Raw genomic sequence first — 18,948 nt, 5'->3', positions numbered from 1 at the left:
ACAGAAAAGCTCAGCAGTTGTTTGATACATTGAATACTTTCTTTTCATAGATTTCCACTATATTTTCATCATGTAATAACTTAATGTAGTCTTTTTTTCAAAACAAAAAGTAAGCTAACATGCAGAGTACTCACGTGTCACCTGCTAGCTCGTTGCTCAGTTTGATGACTTTATCCGTGGTCTTCCCATCTTCTTTGGCCTCTTTCTCTCGCCCCATCTCTTAAAATAACCTATGAGACTGACATTCGCTTAGTTGACAATGAGCAAAAGATTGAGGGGAAAAAAGCTCAAGTTTGTAACAAAAATAAACGTGCACCTCCGGAGGGGATATCGCGCTGTCTTTGTTAACAAATTAACACACTCCAGCAACAGATATGCAATTCCTTGTGAAATCCATACTGGGGTTGTTAATTAGATAAAGAATGTGCAGAAGCAAAAATGGTCAAAACACACGCATTTGCGCTAAAACGAGGGCGGGTGTTTCAACCACTTAAGTGTTAGTTTGGGCGTCTTCACAAACTAAGTGCCAGGTGAACTGTGAATGGCTGATGGGCTACTGGGTTGCCAGGTCCTTCAAAAATATGAACGTTTTTTTTTTTTTAATTAGTGCAAATCTGATTTAGGAGTCGCTCACTTTACTGCTAATGTAACCGAATGTATTATGCAGATGACCACTGACACTGTGAAAGCCTAACAGAAAAGAAAGGCGACAGCCATGAACTCGGGAGGCACTTTATTGACGTTCAATTATTCTCTGCTGCCATCAAGAGTTTAAAAACAATACATTTCCGGCATTCACAATAAAAGCCCTGTACGTTACTTCCTGCCTAACTTCCCTCAACAAAATAAGGGCCTCGGAAAAAGTAGCTTACACTAAATAGTTAAGAACTGCATTGAATTACCTTTATGCTGTTAAGTAGGCTGATGGCAATTGTGTGTGTAAATAAATAGTTTATTTGCATTTGTAAAGAGGGCGTGTCACTTGTTGCCAGTTTTGTATTTCACCACACCTCGTGTGTGTGTGACAATCATTTGTACTTTAACTTTTAACTTTATTTATTTGAATTAGGACAATGCATATTCATCAACATACAGCAATTTTGTATATATGCCGGAGTTAGCACAATAGCTAATATTTATCCGTTGTCCTAAGGCAGGTTAATACAGTAAACATCCAATAGGTCATGATACAAAAGAATACATAAATCACAAGACATTACACATTACAAGCATACCATAAGCCAGTGTTTTTCCACCAGTGTGCTGAGATACAGTCTGGTGTGCCGTGGGAGATTACGTAATTTCACCTATTTGGGGTAAAAATATTTCTTGCAAACAAGTAATTATAGTCTGCAAATAATGTGCCGTTGTTGAGTGTCGGTGCTGTCTAGAGCTCGGCAGAGTAACCGTGTAATACTCTTCCATATCAGTAGGTAGCAGCTGGTAGCTAATTGCTTTGTAGATGTCGGGAACAAGTCGTGTGAGACGACGAGGGTTTGTATCTAATGCTTAAACCAAAAATAAACAAAAGGTGAGTGCCCCTAAGAAAAGGCATTGAAGCTTAGGGAAGGCTATGCAGAACGAAACTAAATCCTAACTGGCTACAAAGTAAACAAAAACAGAATGCTGGATGACAGCAAAGACTTACAGTGGAGCAAAAACGGCGTCCACAAAGTACGTCCAAACATGACATGACAATCAACAATGTCCACACAAAGAAGGATAGCAACAACTGAAATATTCTTGATTGCTAAAAATAAAAGTAGATGCGGGAAATATCGCTCAAAGAAACACATGAAACTGCTACAGGAAAAACCAACAAAACAGGAAAAGCCACCAAAACAGGAGCCCAAGACAAGAACTAAAACACTACACACAGGAAAACAGCAAAAACTCAAAATAAGGTTGTGACAGTACTTTGAGACAAGAACTATATTTATGCATGCTTGGTTATGGTTTAAATTCATATCCAACAATTGCGACAACGACTTTTTACTGCTGCTGAGTTTCATTTTTTTAATGATTTCTGCTGGTGGTGTGCCTCCGGATTTTTTCAATGACAAAAATGTGCCTTGGCTCAAAAAAAGGTTGAAAAACACTGACTTAAGCACAGACCATGGACAAAAAAAATAAAACAAACAAACAAAAAAAAAACATGTGAATAATCTAATTGTGCGTGAATGTCTGATTATATTTAACCACTGTTTTCAGTGCAGTTTTTAATGTTAAATAGGTCTCACAGTTTCTGACATGGGCTGGCAGAAACGTGTACAAATTGTGTTTTTTAATTAAGCAAGGGGACCTCTGTTATGAAAATCCAGTAAATGTGCAGACCCTCGATGAAGTTTTTAATTATCTTTTTTTTTCTTTTTTTAATAAACCTTTATTTATAGTACGAAATATTTACATCAATAAATAATAATAATCAAAAATATATATATGTAACAAAATGTAAAGCCATAGGCTCACACAAGTTCCGTAACTAATCCAAATTTCAATTAATCAATCAATTTCAGTCATCAACAAGTTTATCATCTGAGAAATGGACATTGTATCAGTGTAGGTCTCACTTCGTAAGATATGTGCAGCGAGCAGTGAGCATAGTGTGACAGTCCAGTCCATAGTGGATCTAACATATTAGTGTGAGAGTCCAGTCCATAGTGGGGCCAGCAGGAGATCATCTTGAGTGGAGACAGGTCAGCAGCGCAGAGACGTCCCCAACTGATGCACAGATGAGTGGTGCACCCTGGGTCCCAACTTTGGACATCTGTGGTCACCGAATCTGTGTAGAGGGGGCAGAAAAGAAACGGCAGATCAACTGGTCTAAAACGGGGGTCTACTTAAAGGCTAGAGTATACAAATGAGTTTTAAGATGGGCGTTTTAAAGAAGAGTTCTAATTCTTTTTTAAAGGCACAAAAACAGGACGGGTATTGAGAAAACTTAAATGTAATTAATAGAGATGTCGATATTATCGGCCGATAAATGCTTTTGTATCGGGTTTTGTATTATCAGTATCGTGTTTTTGTTGTTCTTGCTTTTTTTTATTTTTATTAAATCAACATAAAAAACACAAGATACACTTACAATTAGTGCACCAACCCAAAAAACCTCCCTCCCCCATTTACACTCATTCACACAAAAGGGTTGTTTCTTTCTGTTATTAATATTCTGGTTCCTACATTATATATCAATATATATCAATACAGGTTGATTGGCAACACTAAATTGGCCCTGGTGTGTGAATGTGAGTGTGAATGTTGTCTGTCTATCTGTGTTGGCCCTGTGATGAGGTGGCGACTTGTCCAGGGTGTACCCCGCCTTCCGCCCGATTGTAGCGGAGATAGGCTCCAGCGCCCCCCGCGACCCCGAAGGGATTAAGCGGTAGAAAATGGATGGATGGACAGTCTGCAAGGGATACAGTCCGTAAGCACACATGATTGTGCGTGCTGCTGGTCCACTAATAGTACTAACCTTTAACTGTAACTGTTTTTATATTGTTTTACTTTCTTTTTTATTCAAGAACATGTTTTTAATTTATTTATCTTATTTTATTTTATTAATTTTGAAAAAAAGGACCTTATCTTCACCATACCTGGTTATCCAAATTAGGCATATAATAATGTGTTAATTCCACGACTGTATACATCGGTATCGGTTGATATCGGTATAGGTCAGGGATCGGCAACCCACGGCTCTAGAGCCGCATGCGGCTCTTTAGCGCCGCCCTAGTGGCTCTCTGGAGCTTTTTCAGAAATGTATGAAAAATGGAAAAAGATGAGGGGAAAAAAAATCTATTTTTTGTTTTAATATGGTTTCTGTAGGAGGACAAACATGACACAAACCTCCCTAATTGTTATAAAGCACAGTTTATATTAAACATGCTTCACTGATTCGAGTATTTGGTGAGCGCCGTTTTGTCCTACTAATTTTGGCGGTCCCTGAACTCACCTTTGTTTGTTTACATGTATAACTTTCTCCGACTTTCGAGGACGTGTTTTATGCCACTTCTTTTTCTGTCTCATTTTGTCCACCAAACGTTTAAGGTTGTGCATGAAAGGTGAGTTTTGTTGATGTTATTGACTTGTTGGAGTGCTAAATATCAGACATATTTGGTCACTGCATGACTGCAAGCTAATCGATGCTAACATGCTATTTAGGCTAGCTATATGTACATATTGCATCATAATGCCTCATTTGTAGGTATATTTGAGCTCATTTAGTTTCCTTTAAGTCCTCTTAATTCAATTTATATCTCATGACACACTATCTGTATGTAATATGGCTTTTAATTTTTTGCGGCTCCAGACAGATCCAATATGGCTCTTTCAACATTTTGGGTTGCCGACCCCTGGTATAGGTAATTAAAGAGTTGGACAATATCGGAATATCGGCAAAAAGCCATTACCGGACATCCCTAGTAATTAATTATCTTTCTTTTATACCCATCATCATGAGAAAAATGATATGAATAAATTAAACGGCGCTGTCACTTTAAGAAACCCGGAAATGGTTCCTCTCCCCCGTCATCTCCTGGTTGTGTCGCCAAACAAACATCCGCTCCCTCCCAACAATGATAGTCCACACTGTAATCTATGCTTTCCGCGGCAGTGCGAAGTGTTGGCGACACCGGGCTGTGCTGAAAGCTGCTCTGGGGGCGTCGGGCTTCGGCAGGTGCCGCTGGTTGTCCTCGCCACCGAGTAGAAGCGTTACGAGCATGGAGGACATACTCGCCAGGGTAGTTTCGCCTTTGCCCACGTACGAAACGAGAGAGAAATCCCCCCCGCCTCCCGAATCCAGCAGCTTGGAGTTCATGCACTTCTACAGAAGCCTGGAGTGGGATGACAAACTCGATGTCTTGGCAAAGCTGTCGCGGGATTTCGGAGTGGATCACAAGAGCGTGTCGGAGTTCGCCGGGAAGTTGCTGGACACTCAACTCCGGGACTTGGCGACCGTCATGCAGGCGGAGGATCGGCTTCGCTACAGTTTGACTCCCCGCTATAAACAGTTGCTGAACCACATCAGCAGGGTGGAAGGAGGTGTGAAGTTTCTGGTGGACCTCAGAGCCGACGTGCTCGCCATCATCGCATTGAAAAGTAGCGAGAGCCCGCACCTCAGGGTAAGGATTGTTTGTTGACATTTTGGTATGGGTGCTCGCGCGGGTCAATTTATTATGCCGGCGCTTTGACGTTTTAACCCAATTCAATAGAATTGATCACATTCTTGACTGCAGGATACCAACAAACCGATGTCTATCCATCCATTTTATTACTGCTTGTCCCTTTCGGGGTGTGCCGGTGTGTGGTATATTTTTGGGTGTCACAATGACGTAATAGCACATATCAGGCCCCAGTCACGTGGGACACATTTCATAACAGTGCTCCCCTTTGCCCCAGATCTCTTTCATTATGACTACAGAGGTGTTCAAAGTGCTGCCCGGGAGCCTTTTTGGGGCCAATTAGGGATGTCCGATAATGGCTTTTTGCCGATATTCCGATATTGTCCAACTCTTTAATTACCGATACCGATATCAACCGATATATACAGTCGTGGAGTTAACACATTATTATGCCTAATTTGGACAACCAGGTATGGTGAAGATAAGGTACTTTTAAAAAAAAAATCATAAAATAAAATAAGATAAATAAATCAAAAAAAAATTTTGGAATATAAAAGAAAGTAAAACAATATAAAAACAGTTACATAGAAACTATTAATTAATGAAAATTAGTCAAATTAACTGTGAAAGGTTAGTACTATTAGTGGACCAATCATGTGTGCTTACGGACTGTATCCCTTGCAGACTGTATTGATATATATTGACATATAATGTAGGAACCAGAATATTAATAACAGAAAGAAACAACCCTTTTGTGTGAATGAGAGTAAATGGGGGAGGGAGGTTTTTTGGGTTGGTGCACTAATTGTAAGTGTATCTTGTGTTTTTTATGTTGATTTAATAAAAAAAATAATAAAAAAAACTATACCAATAATGAAAAAAACGATGCCGATAGTTTTCGATATTACATTTTAGCCGATATTATCGGACATCTCTAGGGCCAATAGTTAGTTTGTATTCACCCTTTTGTTTATTGTAAATATATTCATTATTAATTTGGTATATTTTAGGACTAACTGATGCCAGCTCGTGTGGCTGTGCTACTGTATGTTGCGTGAATGTCACTTCCCAGGCATGGACAAGATGATCGCGACGACAGTTGGTCGGATTTCAACTGTGACAAATCTAATATTTGGACGTTGGTTAAAAAGTTAAAGTACCACTGATAGTCACACACACACTAGGTGTGGTGAAATTACCCTCTGCATTTGACCCATCCCCTTGTTCCACCCTCTGGGAGGTGAGGGGAGCAGTGAGCAGCAGCGGTGGCCACGCTCAGTAGTCATTTTGGTGATTTAACCCCCGATTCCAACCCTTGATGCTGAGTGCCAAGCAGAGAGGTAGTGGGTCCCATTTTTTATAGTCTTTGGTATGACTCGACAGTTAAGGTCCCAACGGTCGTCACACACACGCTGGGTGTAGTGAAACGTGTCCTCCGCATTTGACCCATCCCCATGTTCACCCCCTGGGAGGTGAGGGGAGCAGTGAGCAGCAGCGTACACCGCGCTCGGGAATCATTTTGGTGATTTAAACCCCAATTCTAACCCTTGATGCTGAGTGCCAAGGATATTTCAGCAGGGGTGCCCAAAGCTGGGTGCCGTAATCCAGATGAGAGTAAGGTTTAGGGCAGACCTTTTCAGTCTGGCCCACCGGACATTCCCCCAAAAATTTTTTAGATCTTTGAGATGGAAACTGTAGCTGCCATTATGATGCTGCAGGGATGTTTTCAAATTACCGTCAGTCTTGAACTATACAAAGTATTTAAATGGTTGGAATCTGTGCTTTTGCATGATATAATAGTTACTAGGGTTGCACGGTATAAAGGTATTAGTATAGTACCGCGATACTAATGAATCATATTCGGTACTATACCGCCTCTGAAAAGTAAACATTTGTGGTATCATCCAAAACTAATGTAAAGTATCAAACAAACGAGAGCCCGCACCTCAGGGTAACGCTTGTTTGTTGACATTTCAGTACGGGTGCGCGTGCGGGTCAATATATACTGGCCACACTTTGACGTTTAACCCAATTCAATGTAGAATGTATCAAATTCTTGACTGTAGGATTCCAACAAAGCGATGTGTGTGGTATATTTTTGGTGTCACAATGACGTCATAGCACATATCAGGCCCCAGTCACATGGGTCACATTTCATAACAGTGCTCCCCTTTGCCCCAGATCTCTTTTATAGTGCTGTCCAGGAGCCATTTGGGGTCATCAGTTAGTTTGTATTTGCCCATTTGTTTATTATAAATACATTCACTAGTAATTTGGTATATTTATATATATATATATATATATATATATATATACATATATATATACATACATATATTTATATATTAGGGCTGCAACAACTAATCGATTCAATCGATTATAAAAAATAGTTGGCGATTAATTTAGTCATCGATTCGTTGGATCTATGCTATGCACATGCGCAGAGGCAATATTATTATTATTTTTTTTTTTTATTGTATTTTTTATTATAATTATTTTTTTTTTTATACAAACCTTTATTTATAAACTGCAACATGTACAAACAGCTGAGAAACAATAATCAAAATAAGTATGGTGCCAGTATGCTGTTTTTTTTCAATAAAATACTGGAAAGGATAGAAATGTAGTTTGTCTCTTTTATCCGATTATTAATCGATTAATCGAAGTAATAATCGACAGATTAAAATTAATCGATTATCAAATTAATCGTTAGTTGCAGCCCTCATATATATATATATATATATATATATATATATATATATATATATATATATATATATATATATATATATATATATATATATATATATATATATATATATATATATATATTTCTTGCGCACTAATTGACTGAAAGAGCGATGGGAAAATGCATCTATAGACAATATGACTTGAGTGTAAGCACTGTAAGCAGCTGTTTGATTTGCAAGCATTACATTAAGCTGCAATTACAGTTGCAAGTCCAGTCCTAAAAAGTGTGAGCACTGTACGCAGCTGTTTGATTGTAACATGCATCTTAGTTGTACTTTTTCACTATTAAAAATGAGCTGATTGTGATAACTGCTGTCTAGTTGTTAAACCTTGTCTTATTTTCGCCATATTATCAATTGCAAGTATGACATTAAGTTGCAATTACAGTTTCAAGTCCAAAACGTTGGATGGCAGTAGTTTATGGTGTATTTTTGTGGCTTTTGTTGTGCCTTAAAAAGTCTTAGTACTGTAAGTAGTGTACTTATTACATCTGAGGTGTTTGACTGTAACGTGCATCTTAGTTGTAGTTTTCATTAACGAATTTGGAGGTGGGGGAATAGCTGTGTAAAATTGCTAATGCTAATCAGTAGCATGTCAGTAGCAAAGCCAATGTATATTAGCATCAAGCTAGTGCATTTTTGGAATAGACATAGACATAGACAATATTATTTGCCTGAGTGGCTAGGAGACTCTGAGAGTAACAAGCCGTAGAAAATGGATTAGAAAGGACATATTTAAAAAAATATATATATATATATTTTTTTAAACTCTGGACTTTCCGTGGGGCGGATTTTGGACACTGGCGGGCCATAGTTTGGGGTCCCCTGGTTTAGGGAGTTGAGTGTAACTGGGGCCAGCCAGTGTGGCTGCGCCAGGTGCTCGTTAGTAAACTTTCACTCCCCTAAAACTTCAAGAGTAGTGCAGGCTGCTGGGTGACCAGCTCGGGCTTTTTAGACCGGTGGTCAACACGCTCTCCTCGCATAAGAACGTCCAGGATTTGCATCGCCGTGCGGAATGGGATAAAGGCACAGGGCCAAACCAGTGGCGATTGCTCTTAAGTCTGCAAGGGAAGCTCAGCCTCCCCTACAATGTAAAAAAAATAAGTGATTAAATATATAGTGTTGTGTGTACATGTTGTTGACTAAATATGCACTACAACGCGCTCTTTTGTTTAGAATCAGCTTCTTATCACTGGTAACGACGCGGCTTTCCTCTCTCTCATTCCCGCAGCTTCACGGTGCTTTAAACAGTGTAGACGCTGGTCGTCCACAGAGTTCAATAGGAAAGCGTACACTGCAGCGAAACGAGACGAGTCATTCGATAAATGCTGGGGGTCTATGGCAGTGTTTTTCAACCTTTTTTGAGCGAAGGCACATTTTTGGCGTTGAAAAAGTCCAGAGGCACACCACCAGTAGAAATCATTAAAAAACGAAACTCAGTTGACAGTAAAGAGTTTTTGTCGCAATTGTTGGATATGACTTTAAACGATAACCAACCATGCATCAATATAGCTCTTGTCTCAAAGTAGGTGTACTGTCACGCCCTGACTTATTTTGAGTTTTTTGCCGTTTTCCTGTGTGTAGTGTTTTAGTTCTTGTCTTGCGCTTCTATTTTGGTGGCTTTTTCTCTTTTTTTGATATTTTCCTGTTGCAGTTTCATGTCTTCCCTTGAGCGATATTTCTTGCAGTAATCCCGCCTCCTGGTGGTAGAGAGCGGTAGTGATCCCAGGGAGCATTTCTGCGACTACTCGGCTGCAGAATAAGTGACAACAAGCAGCAACAGTTAGCAGCGATCGTTTATTTTTTCCTCTTGCCTGGACTATTAACATGGAGGATTACGTATCTAAAATAAAACAGTTTTCTAAACTCGACCTTCAAGCGAAGCAGGAGGTAATACTTACAGGAAGATCTCCATCGAGACAGAGAGACTTTTAAAACTGAAGAAAGATAAGGAAGACATCTATAAACAAGTTATCGATGCTTTTGTTCAAAAGGAGCTGCGCATGGACTTCATTTATAAGTAAAGGTAAGACCATAATAACATTTTTTTTAATTAAATGTGCTTTTTTGTGTGCTACAGTTTGTATGTGTAAAGTTAAAGTTAAGTTAAAGTACCAATGATTGTCACAAACACTGTGTGGTGAAATTTGTCCTCTGCATTTGACCCATCCCCTTGCTCACCCCCTCGGAGGTGAGGGGAGCAGTGGGCAGCAGCGGCGCCGTGCCCGGGAATCATTTTTGGTGATTTAACCCCCAATTCCAACCCCTTGATGCTGAGTGCCAAGCAGGGAAGAATGCTGGTATGAGCTTTTAAACATAACCCGTTAACTGCTTGCCAATCAAATGGTGAATAAGATACTCTTTAGGGTTCATATGTTTGTAAATCTGACTGTGATGAAGTCAGTGCCTCACCAGCCATGAACCTCACCGCACGTCACTGGTGTTGGCCCTGCGATGAGGTGGCGACGTGTCCAGGATGTACACCGCCTTCCGCCCGAATGCAGCTGAGATAGGCTCCAGCACTCCCTGCGACCCTGAAAGAGACAAGCGGTAGAAAATGGATGGATGGATGGAAGTCTTACACTCGCAACACCATGGGCTGAGGCCGTTTAAGCAGCCTAGCTCTGCTGGCCATTGAGAGGACACTTGTCAAATCCCTGGAATAGACGCCTTCTTTTACGACAGGGTCACGATCACTTTCTTAAAAAGGAACGGAGGGTGGAATTTACGTATAAATAAACCAACACATTTTATGACGGAGGCCGAAATTGAGCTTCCCCTCCTTGAGAGACGAGCATCCGCCAGTGGGCCAAACCAACTGGGTTACACCTGTAATGTAATTAGATAAAGCATCTACATTTAACAGCTAAATCACTACACTATTCAGAACTATACAAAGAAAGTTACAGTATCGGGTGGTTAAAATTTTGACGCAAAACCTTTGTTTCTTTATTTTTTATTCCAAATCCGTGTGTAATAAACAGATGTTTTCACACGTAATTGGGGATCCCAATGGTTTTAAGTCTGCAAATTCATCTAATACCAAATGGAAGAGGGAAGTTTCCCAAACATGATAAACATGTAAAAATGCAGTACAACCTGCAATAAAGTTTGATTTCCGAGGGGAATCACCAATACAGTGTCATACGAAACCCCCACACGCACACACGGGCAACATCGGAGCTTTTTCTCACTACTGTAAGCAGCAGAGCGAGGATCATAACCATAAATAAAGGATGCATCATTTACAATATTATCAATAAATGATCCGAGACACTTCAGTTTGCTAAAGCATTAATATAAAGCAAGCTATAATGTAGTGAACAGACTGAACAGTAACACATTACTTGTAACTGTTATTGACAACCTCCTGTGACGACACTACAAAATGAAGTATAAACAGTAAGCATTAAATATTAAGTAGTATGTAAAAGTCTGATTTACCAATCTACTTTCCTTACGACCGCTTTTACGTTTCGTAATCAATCATGAGAAGCGTCAAACACAGATAAAATGCCCCAGAGATTGGGATAGGTTGTTTGGATTGATACATACAGTATAAATATAGGCTATGCTCTAATGTTGATAATATAATACAAATGATCCTTGACTGACAGTAGTCACATTGGCTCTTAGAAGATAGTGGAATAATATTACTCATATGGTCCGCGGGTATTTCAGAGTCCCCTGCTCCAGATACTTATTATTGTACTTGTAAATTTCCTGTTAATAGCTGCTTACTTTCTGATGCAATGTGGTTCCTTGATGGTATTAAAGTTTTCTTAGCTCTTGTTTCTCGGTGTGATCTAGTCGGCAACCCAAAATGTTGAAAGAGCCATATTGGACCAAAAATACAAAAAATAAATCTGTCTGGAGCCGCAAAAAATTGAAAGCCTTATATAAGTGGTATAATGAAGGCAACACATGATGTAGCCTACTATCAAAGGCTGACGCAAATCTTCGTTGACAGAAATGTTGTATTTAAATTTTTATTCTACGCATTTTTTCAACATTGGAAATCATTAGTAAAACGCAGAGGCTATTTCATCCCTACAAGCCTGTTTCGCAGGTTTCCCTGCTTGAATAAAATCCCCTGACGAGCAGGGAAACCTGCGAAACAGGCTTGTAGGGATGAAATAGCCTCTGTATTTTTTCCTGACCTAACGTGTGTATATATATATATATATATATATATATATATATATATATACACACACCGTATTTTTCGGACTATAAGTCGCAGTTTTTTTCATAGTTTGGCCGGGGGTGCGACTTATACTCAGGAGCGGCTTATGTGTGAAATTATTAACACATTACCGTAAAATATCAAATAATATTATTTAGCTCATTCACGTAAGAGACTAGACCTATAAGATTTCATGGGATTTAGCGATTAGGAGTGACAGATTGTTTGGTAAACGTATAGCATGTTCTATATGTTATAGTTATTTGAATGACTCTTACCATGATATGTTACGTTTACATACCAGGCACGTTCTCAGTTGGTTATTTATGCCTCATATAACGTACACTTATTCAGCCTGTTGTTCACTATTCTTTATTTATTTTAAATTGCCTTTCAAATGTCTATTCTTGGTGTTGGGTTTTATCAAATAAATTTCCCCCAAAAATGGGACTTATACTCCAGTGCGACTTACAGTATATATGTTTTTTCCTTCTTTATTATGCATTTTCAGCAGGTGCGACTTATACTCCGAAAAATACGGTGTGTATATATATATATATATATATATATGTATATATATATATATATATATATATATATATATATATGTCTTAATAAGGTTATCCAAAAAATAGGGCTCGATACCGTAGTAGAGCGCAATATATGTATGTGTGGGAAAAAAAATCACAAGACTACTTCATCTCTACAGGCCTGTTTCATGAGGGGTTCCCTCAATCATCAGGAGAGCCTGATGATTGAGGGAACCCCTCAATCATCAGGAGATCCTGATGATTGAGGGAACCCCTCATGAAACAGGCCTGTAGAGATGAAGTAGTCTTGTGATTTTTTTTCCCACACATACATATATATATATATATATACATATATATATATGATAATCGCTTCAAAATAGAGGCAACTTGTTTTTCCACTCTACTGGTACTTCAAAATGCAAATAATCTGCCATGGCAATCACATAGTTTTCATAAAAAAATCGAACAAACTACTACTTGATTGCTAAAATAATTGACAGCTGCAGCCCTATATAACTTAATATTTGCCGTTCAGCACTTCAGATTAATTTGATATAGTATGATAAGACCACTCATGCCTTTTTGTAGCTCACAAAGGTCAAAACAACACTTAGGATGCACATTAGTAAACACAGCTCTTATGATTCTCGAGAAAATGATTTGCAGTTTGAGCATGTTTTACACAATTAACACTTAAAATTATACACATGGTTCGGAATGCTTTGTTATTATTGACTATATTCACTTATCTGGCAGGCTTGTCTGCTTACTGTGTTAAGTGACGACAGTAGGTGGTGTAGGTTACATTGAGTACTATTTTTCACTCCGCTGGTGGCATGCAGCTTACTGGGGCAAAGGTGAAAGCATCATCTGCTCAGTGCACCAAGACATTTCCAAACTTGAGAGCAGAAACACATGTCAGGAAGAGTCAACGGAGTTTTCTCATTTAGGGTTTCTTCCTAGCATGAACTCTTGTCAACCATAAAGCTGGATCACACATGGCTGATGATGATAATAACTTTTTCTGATTTGGGAAGGTTCCTATGCGTAATTGTACAGAGTTTCTTTTGCACCATGACTTTATTCAAGAATTTTAGCTGACTAGCGGGCTTTGAAGCAAGCCTGCAGTGAAGCTATCCTACGGAACAGCCCAGACAACTACGAAGAACGTTTTAGTGTGTGTTCTGGAACCTGTGCCTGTTTGCAGGAGATTTGCTTTAAATGAAGTCTGACCTTTGCAGGACAGCAGCCCAGCTTTCAAATGGCAAGTTGCTTATTGAAGTGACTCCCGTGTAAACATTGCAAGCTCAAACACATCCATTACTCATAATGTGAGAACATCCAAACAGCATGCAGACACCAGGCCTACAGTGGGTCCAAGATAAGAGAGGATGCAATTTGTCTTGAATTAAGCAGCCGTGCTATCTAATGCAGAGCTTTTGAGTTAACTTGCAAGTGAGGATTTAAAGTTAAGTTAAACTACCACTGATAGTCACACACACACTAGGTGTGGTGAAATTACCCTCTGCATTTGACCCATCCCAATGTTTTTCAGCCTTTTTTGAGCCAAGGCACATTTTTTGCGTTGAAAAAATCCAGAGGCACACCACCAGCAGAAATCATTAAAAAACAAATTTCAGTTGACAGTAAAAAGTCGTTGTTGCAATTGCTGGATATGACTTTAAACCATAACCAAGTATGCATCAATATAGCTCTTGTCTCAAAGTAGGTGTACTGTCACGACCTGTCACATCACGCCGTGACTTATTTTGAGTTGTTTGCTGTTTTCCTGTGTGTAGTGTTTTAGTTCTTGTCTTGCGCTCCTATTTTGGTGGCTTTTTCTCTTTTTTTGGTATTTTCCTGTAGCATTTTCATGTCTTCCTTTGAGCGATATTTCCCGCATCTACTTTGTTTTAGCAATCAAGACTATGTAAGTTGTTTTTGTCCATCTTTGTGTGGACATTGTTGATTGTCATGTCATGTTCGGATGTACATTGTGCAGGCCGTCTTTGCTCCACAGTAAGTCTTTGCTGTCGTCCAGCATTGTGTTTTTGTTTACTTCGTAGCCAGTTCAGTTTTAGTTTCGTTCTGCATAGCCTTCCCTAAGCTTCAATGCCTTTTCTTAGGGGCACTCACCTTTTGTTTATTTTTGATTTAAGCATTAGACACCTTTTTATCTGCACGCTGCCTCCTGTATCTCACGGCACACTGTGCCGCAGCACAGTGGTTGAAAAACACTGACACAAACACTGGGAGGTGAGGGGAGCAGTGAGCAGCAGTGGTGGCCACGCTCGGGAATCATTTTGGTGATTTAACCCCCAATTCCAACCCTTGATGCTGAGTGCCAAGCAGGGAGGTAATGGGTCCAATTTTTATAGTCTTTGGTATGACTCGGCCGGGGTTTGAACTCACGACCTACCGATCTCAGGGCGGACACTCCACCCACAAGGCCACTGAGCAGGCGTTTTAGTTGTTAAAGCTGATTTTCCATTGCTCCATAACTTGAAATCAGGGTGCGATTCTACGTAACTCGTTTTTTTTTCTTCCTTTTAGGACCTGAATGGTACGCTGAAGAGCATGCTGTCGGAGTGGTTCTCTGTTGGCTTGCTCCGACTAGAGCGGATCACCTGGAAATCACCCTGTGAGATCCTACAAAAGATCAGCCAGTAAGGCAGCAAATGTGATTCTTGAAAATGTTGTCCACACGAGAATCATAAAATGAGAAGTATAACTCCGAATCATCTGCCAGGTACGAGGCGGTGCACCCTGTAAGGAACTGGGCTGACCTGAAGCGAAGAGTGGGGCCTTACCGCCGCTGTTACGCCTTCACCCACGCTGCCATGCCTGGGGAGCCTCTTGTCGTGCTACACGTGGCCCTCACAGAAGACATCTCTGATAACATACAGGTTAGAGTCGAAGGGTTTTGGAAGGAGTTCTATTTCACTAGCTTCGGAAGACAGTAATATAAGTTTGGGATGTAATATTTGGTTCCTCATCAGTTACTGCTTGAAAATTAAAAATGAGTGACCCTTAACTAGGCCTGGGCCGACGTTCGATAAGTCAATTGACCGAACGATAAATGAAAATGAAGTCGGTAAGTTTTCCAGTGTTGATATTCGCCGTATGCATGCGCTGTTACAGGTTATAAGAGCGGTCATTCTTTGGCAACAGTTTCAGCAGATAGGGGCTGTTTGTACTACATGCACACATAAACAGCAAAATTGATAACCGCTGTAAAACTCCCTGCGGTTAGTATTAAAACGTGATTGATTGCCGTACTTTGATAAACTAACGTACCAACTAGCGTTAGTTTGCTACTTAGCTTAAATGCCAACATGAAAACAAGATACATAAACATATTTCCCCATAAAGAAACACCCCAATATAAACCTATGTAAACACATTACTGCCTAAACTACTGAGCTACTGTATTTACTAGGGATGTCCGATAATGGCTTTTTGGCGATATCCGATATTGTCCAGCTCTTTAATTACCGATACAGATATCAACCGATATATACAGTCGTGGAATTAACACATTATTATGCCTAATTTGGACAACCAGGTATGGTGAGGATAAGGTACTTTTTAAAAAAAATCATGAAATAAAATAAGATAAATAAATTAAAAAAAAATGTTTGTATAAAAAAAGAAAGTAAAACAATATAAAAACAGTTACATAGAAACTAGTAATTAATGAAAATTAGTAAAATTAACTGTTAAAGGTTAGTACTATTAGTGGACCAGCAGCACGCACAATCATGTGTGCTTACGGACTGTATCCCTTGCAGACTGTATTGATATATATTGATATATAATGTAGGAACCAGAATATTAATAACGGAAAGAATCAACACTTTTGTGTGAATGAGTGTAAATGGGGGAGGGAGGTTTTTTGGGTTGGTGCACTAATTGTAAGTGTATCTTGTGTTTTTTATGTTGATTTAAAAAAACAACAACAAAAAAACGATTCCGATAATAAAAAAAACCGATACCGATAATTTCCGATATTACATTTTAACGCATTTATCGGCCATCTCTAGTATTTACATTGAGCATAAAGGCTGTGCTGTCTTTGCACAAAGTGATCGATATGTCACAGTCATGTGTTGAAACAGATGGGATGTGTGTTCAACATGAAGTGATGTGTGATTTCACAAAAAAACGAACATTAAACCAACTGATCACCCAATTTGCATTTATTAAAAAAACATTTTAAAACGTTTACAAATTAAAATTGAACCATATGAAGTGGCGACTTGTCCAGGGTGTACCCCGCCTTCCGCCCGAATGCAGCTGGGATAGGCTCCAGCCACCCCGGATGGATGGATTTGCCAATAAAAGTATATTGTGTGGCTGTTTATTTTAGTTATTAAATAGTAACACACTTTGATTTAAATATTTTGGTGTGTCTATATGTACCTTTTGAGCACGTTCACCAATACTTTATTTAGCCATTTTTGGTGGTGTATATTTGAGGATCCCCCACCCTCTCCTTAAAATTTTGGAACGGTAATACTAATCATTGTATCGGTAACCGTTAAATCCCTAGTTGTAACTACGTTAAACAGGTTAACAAAGCTCAGTTTTGATTTGCACTGTCAGAGGCGTTTTCATTTAAAAACATGTTTATTATTGTGGCCGTTGTTTGCAGTGGCATAGTTCAGCAATATCTGTAATAATATTGTCTCAACTAACTGCAGTAGTCAACTAAAATAATACATAACGATGCGAACACAGCACCTTTCAGCAGAGATTCAACATTAAAGAGAGATTCAAGACTTATGTTGCCTGGACAACAAAATTTCCTGCAAGGCCACGTAGGTGCCAGTTAAAAACAAAGTATAAACGTGTCTAGCGCACATTGAAATTGTTAAGTACAAAGACGTCATGAATAATAATAATAATAATACAAGTGATTTGGCTTTGTATGGTGGGTCTGTAAGTCATGAAATAACACAGTGGGGAGGTATTGCACAGTCATACGTAGAGAACCAGTATTCAGCCACACACATACCCGATCACTTGCACAAACACACACACACAGACAGACACACACACACACACACACACACACACACACACACACACACACACACACACACACACACACACACACACACACACACACACACACACACACACATTCATGTATTTCTTACTTTCTTGAGACCCCCGAAAAATGCCTACCTCTTTAGGACCAGCCTTTCTAGATATATAAAGAGATGTATTTACAACATTAATAATATATACATACTATGCAAATATAACAAAAGCTTGTTGTGAAAAATTAGTTGGAATTTCACCGGAAAAAGGTCACAATTTCACAAGAAAAACTTAGAATTTTGGCAGTGTTATAATAAAAGTCGTCATTTTACTCAACGCCAGTCAAAATTTTACAAGAAAAACGGAACATTTGTGCAATATTATGATAAAAGTTGGAATTTTACTCAATAACGGTCACAATTTTACATGAAAAGCTTCAAATGTTTTATGAAAAGAGTCGTAACTTTACTCGACAAAAGTCACAATTTTATGAGAAAACAATTTTTGGCAATATTATAATGATAATAATAGGAATTTTACTTGGTAAAATGATGACAAAAGTCATAATTTTACTCAAAAAATTTCACTATTTTACAAGAACAACAAAAACATTGGCAATATTGTGATAAAAGTCAGAATTGTATATGACAAATGTCACCATTTTGCATTAAAAAGTAATTTGACATAAAGTAATAATTTCACGAGAAATTTGCAATATTACAGAAACAGAAAGAATTAGAAATTGTTCCCAATTTTATAAGAAAAAAGTCGACACATTGTGAGAAAAAGACTGCTTTTAGTTTGTTTTTTGGGGGTTTTTTTTTGTTTATAATTGATTTTTAATCTTCATTATTGACTTCAAGTTATTACAGTATGTCTCTATATACATATTTATTTATTTTAATTTTTTAAAATACATTTTGGCTAAAGGGGGCGCATTTCAATTTCTTACACACACTTGTTATTTCATATGTTGACCATAGGGGGAGCACTTTTAAAAGCGACACACAGTCAATTTGACAAATCTCTCCATTTTGGGACCACCCTCATTTTGATAGATGTCACCAGCAGGGGTGCAAATGAGACATTCTCTATTAGATGCAATGTTATTGGGACCATGATTTATGTCATCACTTGTTCACACCTCCTCATATGGAAGATACTTTTCCTTCTTCATGTCTCAAGAAGGGTAGAAACACAAGAACACACGCACACACACACACACATTCTTGAATTTTTTTACCTTCTTGAGACCTCCGAATAATGCCTACCTCTTTAGGACCACCCTTTCTAGATATATAAAGTTTTGTATTTAC

The 18,948-nt window shown here is 38.7% G+C and overlaps 2 protein-coding genes across 6 annotated transcripts in view; one reads left to right on the top strand and one right to left on the bottom strand.

Moving 5' to 3' along the window:
• The window catches only part of LOC133612619 (DNA topoisomerase I, mitochondrial), a 70,320-nt gene extending 69,695 nt beyond the window's left edge, over positions 1-625 (bottom strand). The window contains exons 1-2 of one of the 5 annotated variants that reach the window (XM_061970201.2): positions 317-625; positions 135-238 (exon numbers count right to left, since the gene is read on the bottom strand). In XM_061970201.2, the coding sequence (XP_061826185.1) occupies positions 135-217 (83 nt within the window). In that variant the 5' untranslated portion in view covers positions 218-238; positions 317-625. Of the gene's footprint in view, positions 1-134; positions 239-316 lie in introns of those variants that run through there. The other 4 variants (XM_061970200.2, XM_061970199.2, XM_061970198.2 and 1 more) reach the window with 4 other exon arrangements.
• A 3,891-nt stretch (positions 626-4,516) lies between these two features.
• The window catches only part of mlycd (malonyl-CoA decarboxylase), a 33,890-nt gene continuing 19,458 nt past the window's right edge, over positions 4,517-18,948 (top strand). Inside the window, exons 1-3 of the mRNA XM_061970206.2 lie at positions 4,517-5,117; positions 15,140-15,252; positions 15,336-15,492. Coding sequence (XP_061826190.1) covers positions 4,572-5,117; positions 15,140-15,252; positions 15,336-15,492 — 816 coding nt within the window. The 5' untranslated portion in view covers positions 4,517-4,571. The remainder of the gene's footprint in view (positions 5,118-15,139; positions 15,253-15,335; positions 15,493-18,948) is intronic.

The sequence above is a fragment of the Nerophis lumbriciformis genome, linkage group LG10 (assembly GCF_033978685.3).
Source record: "Nerophis lumbriciformis linkage group LG10, RoL_Nlum_v2.1, whole genome shotgun sequence".
In the NCBI taxonomy this organism is placed as follows: domain Eukaryota; kingdom Metazoa; phylum Chordata; class Actinopteri; order Syngnathiformes; family Syngnathidae; genus Nerophis; species Nerophis lumbriciformis.
Note: the sequence above shows the minus strand (reverse complement) of the source record. Positions and strands in the feature narration are given on the sequence as shown.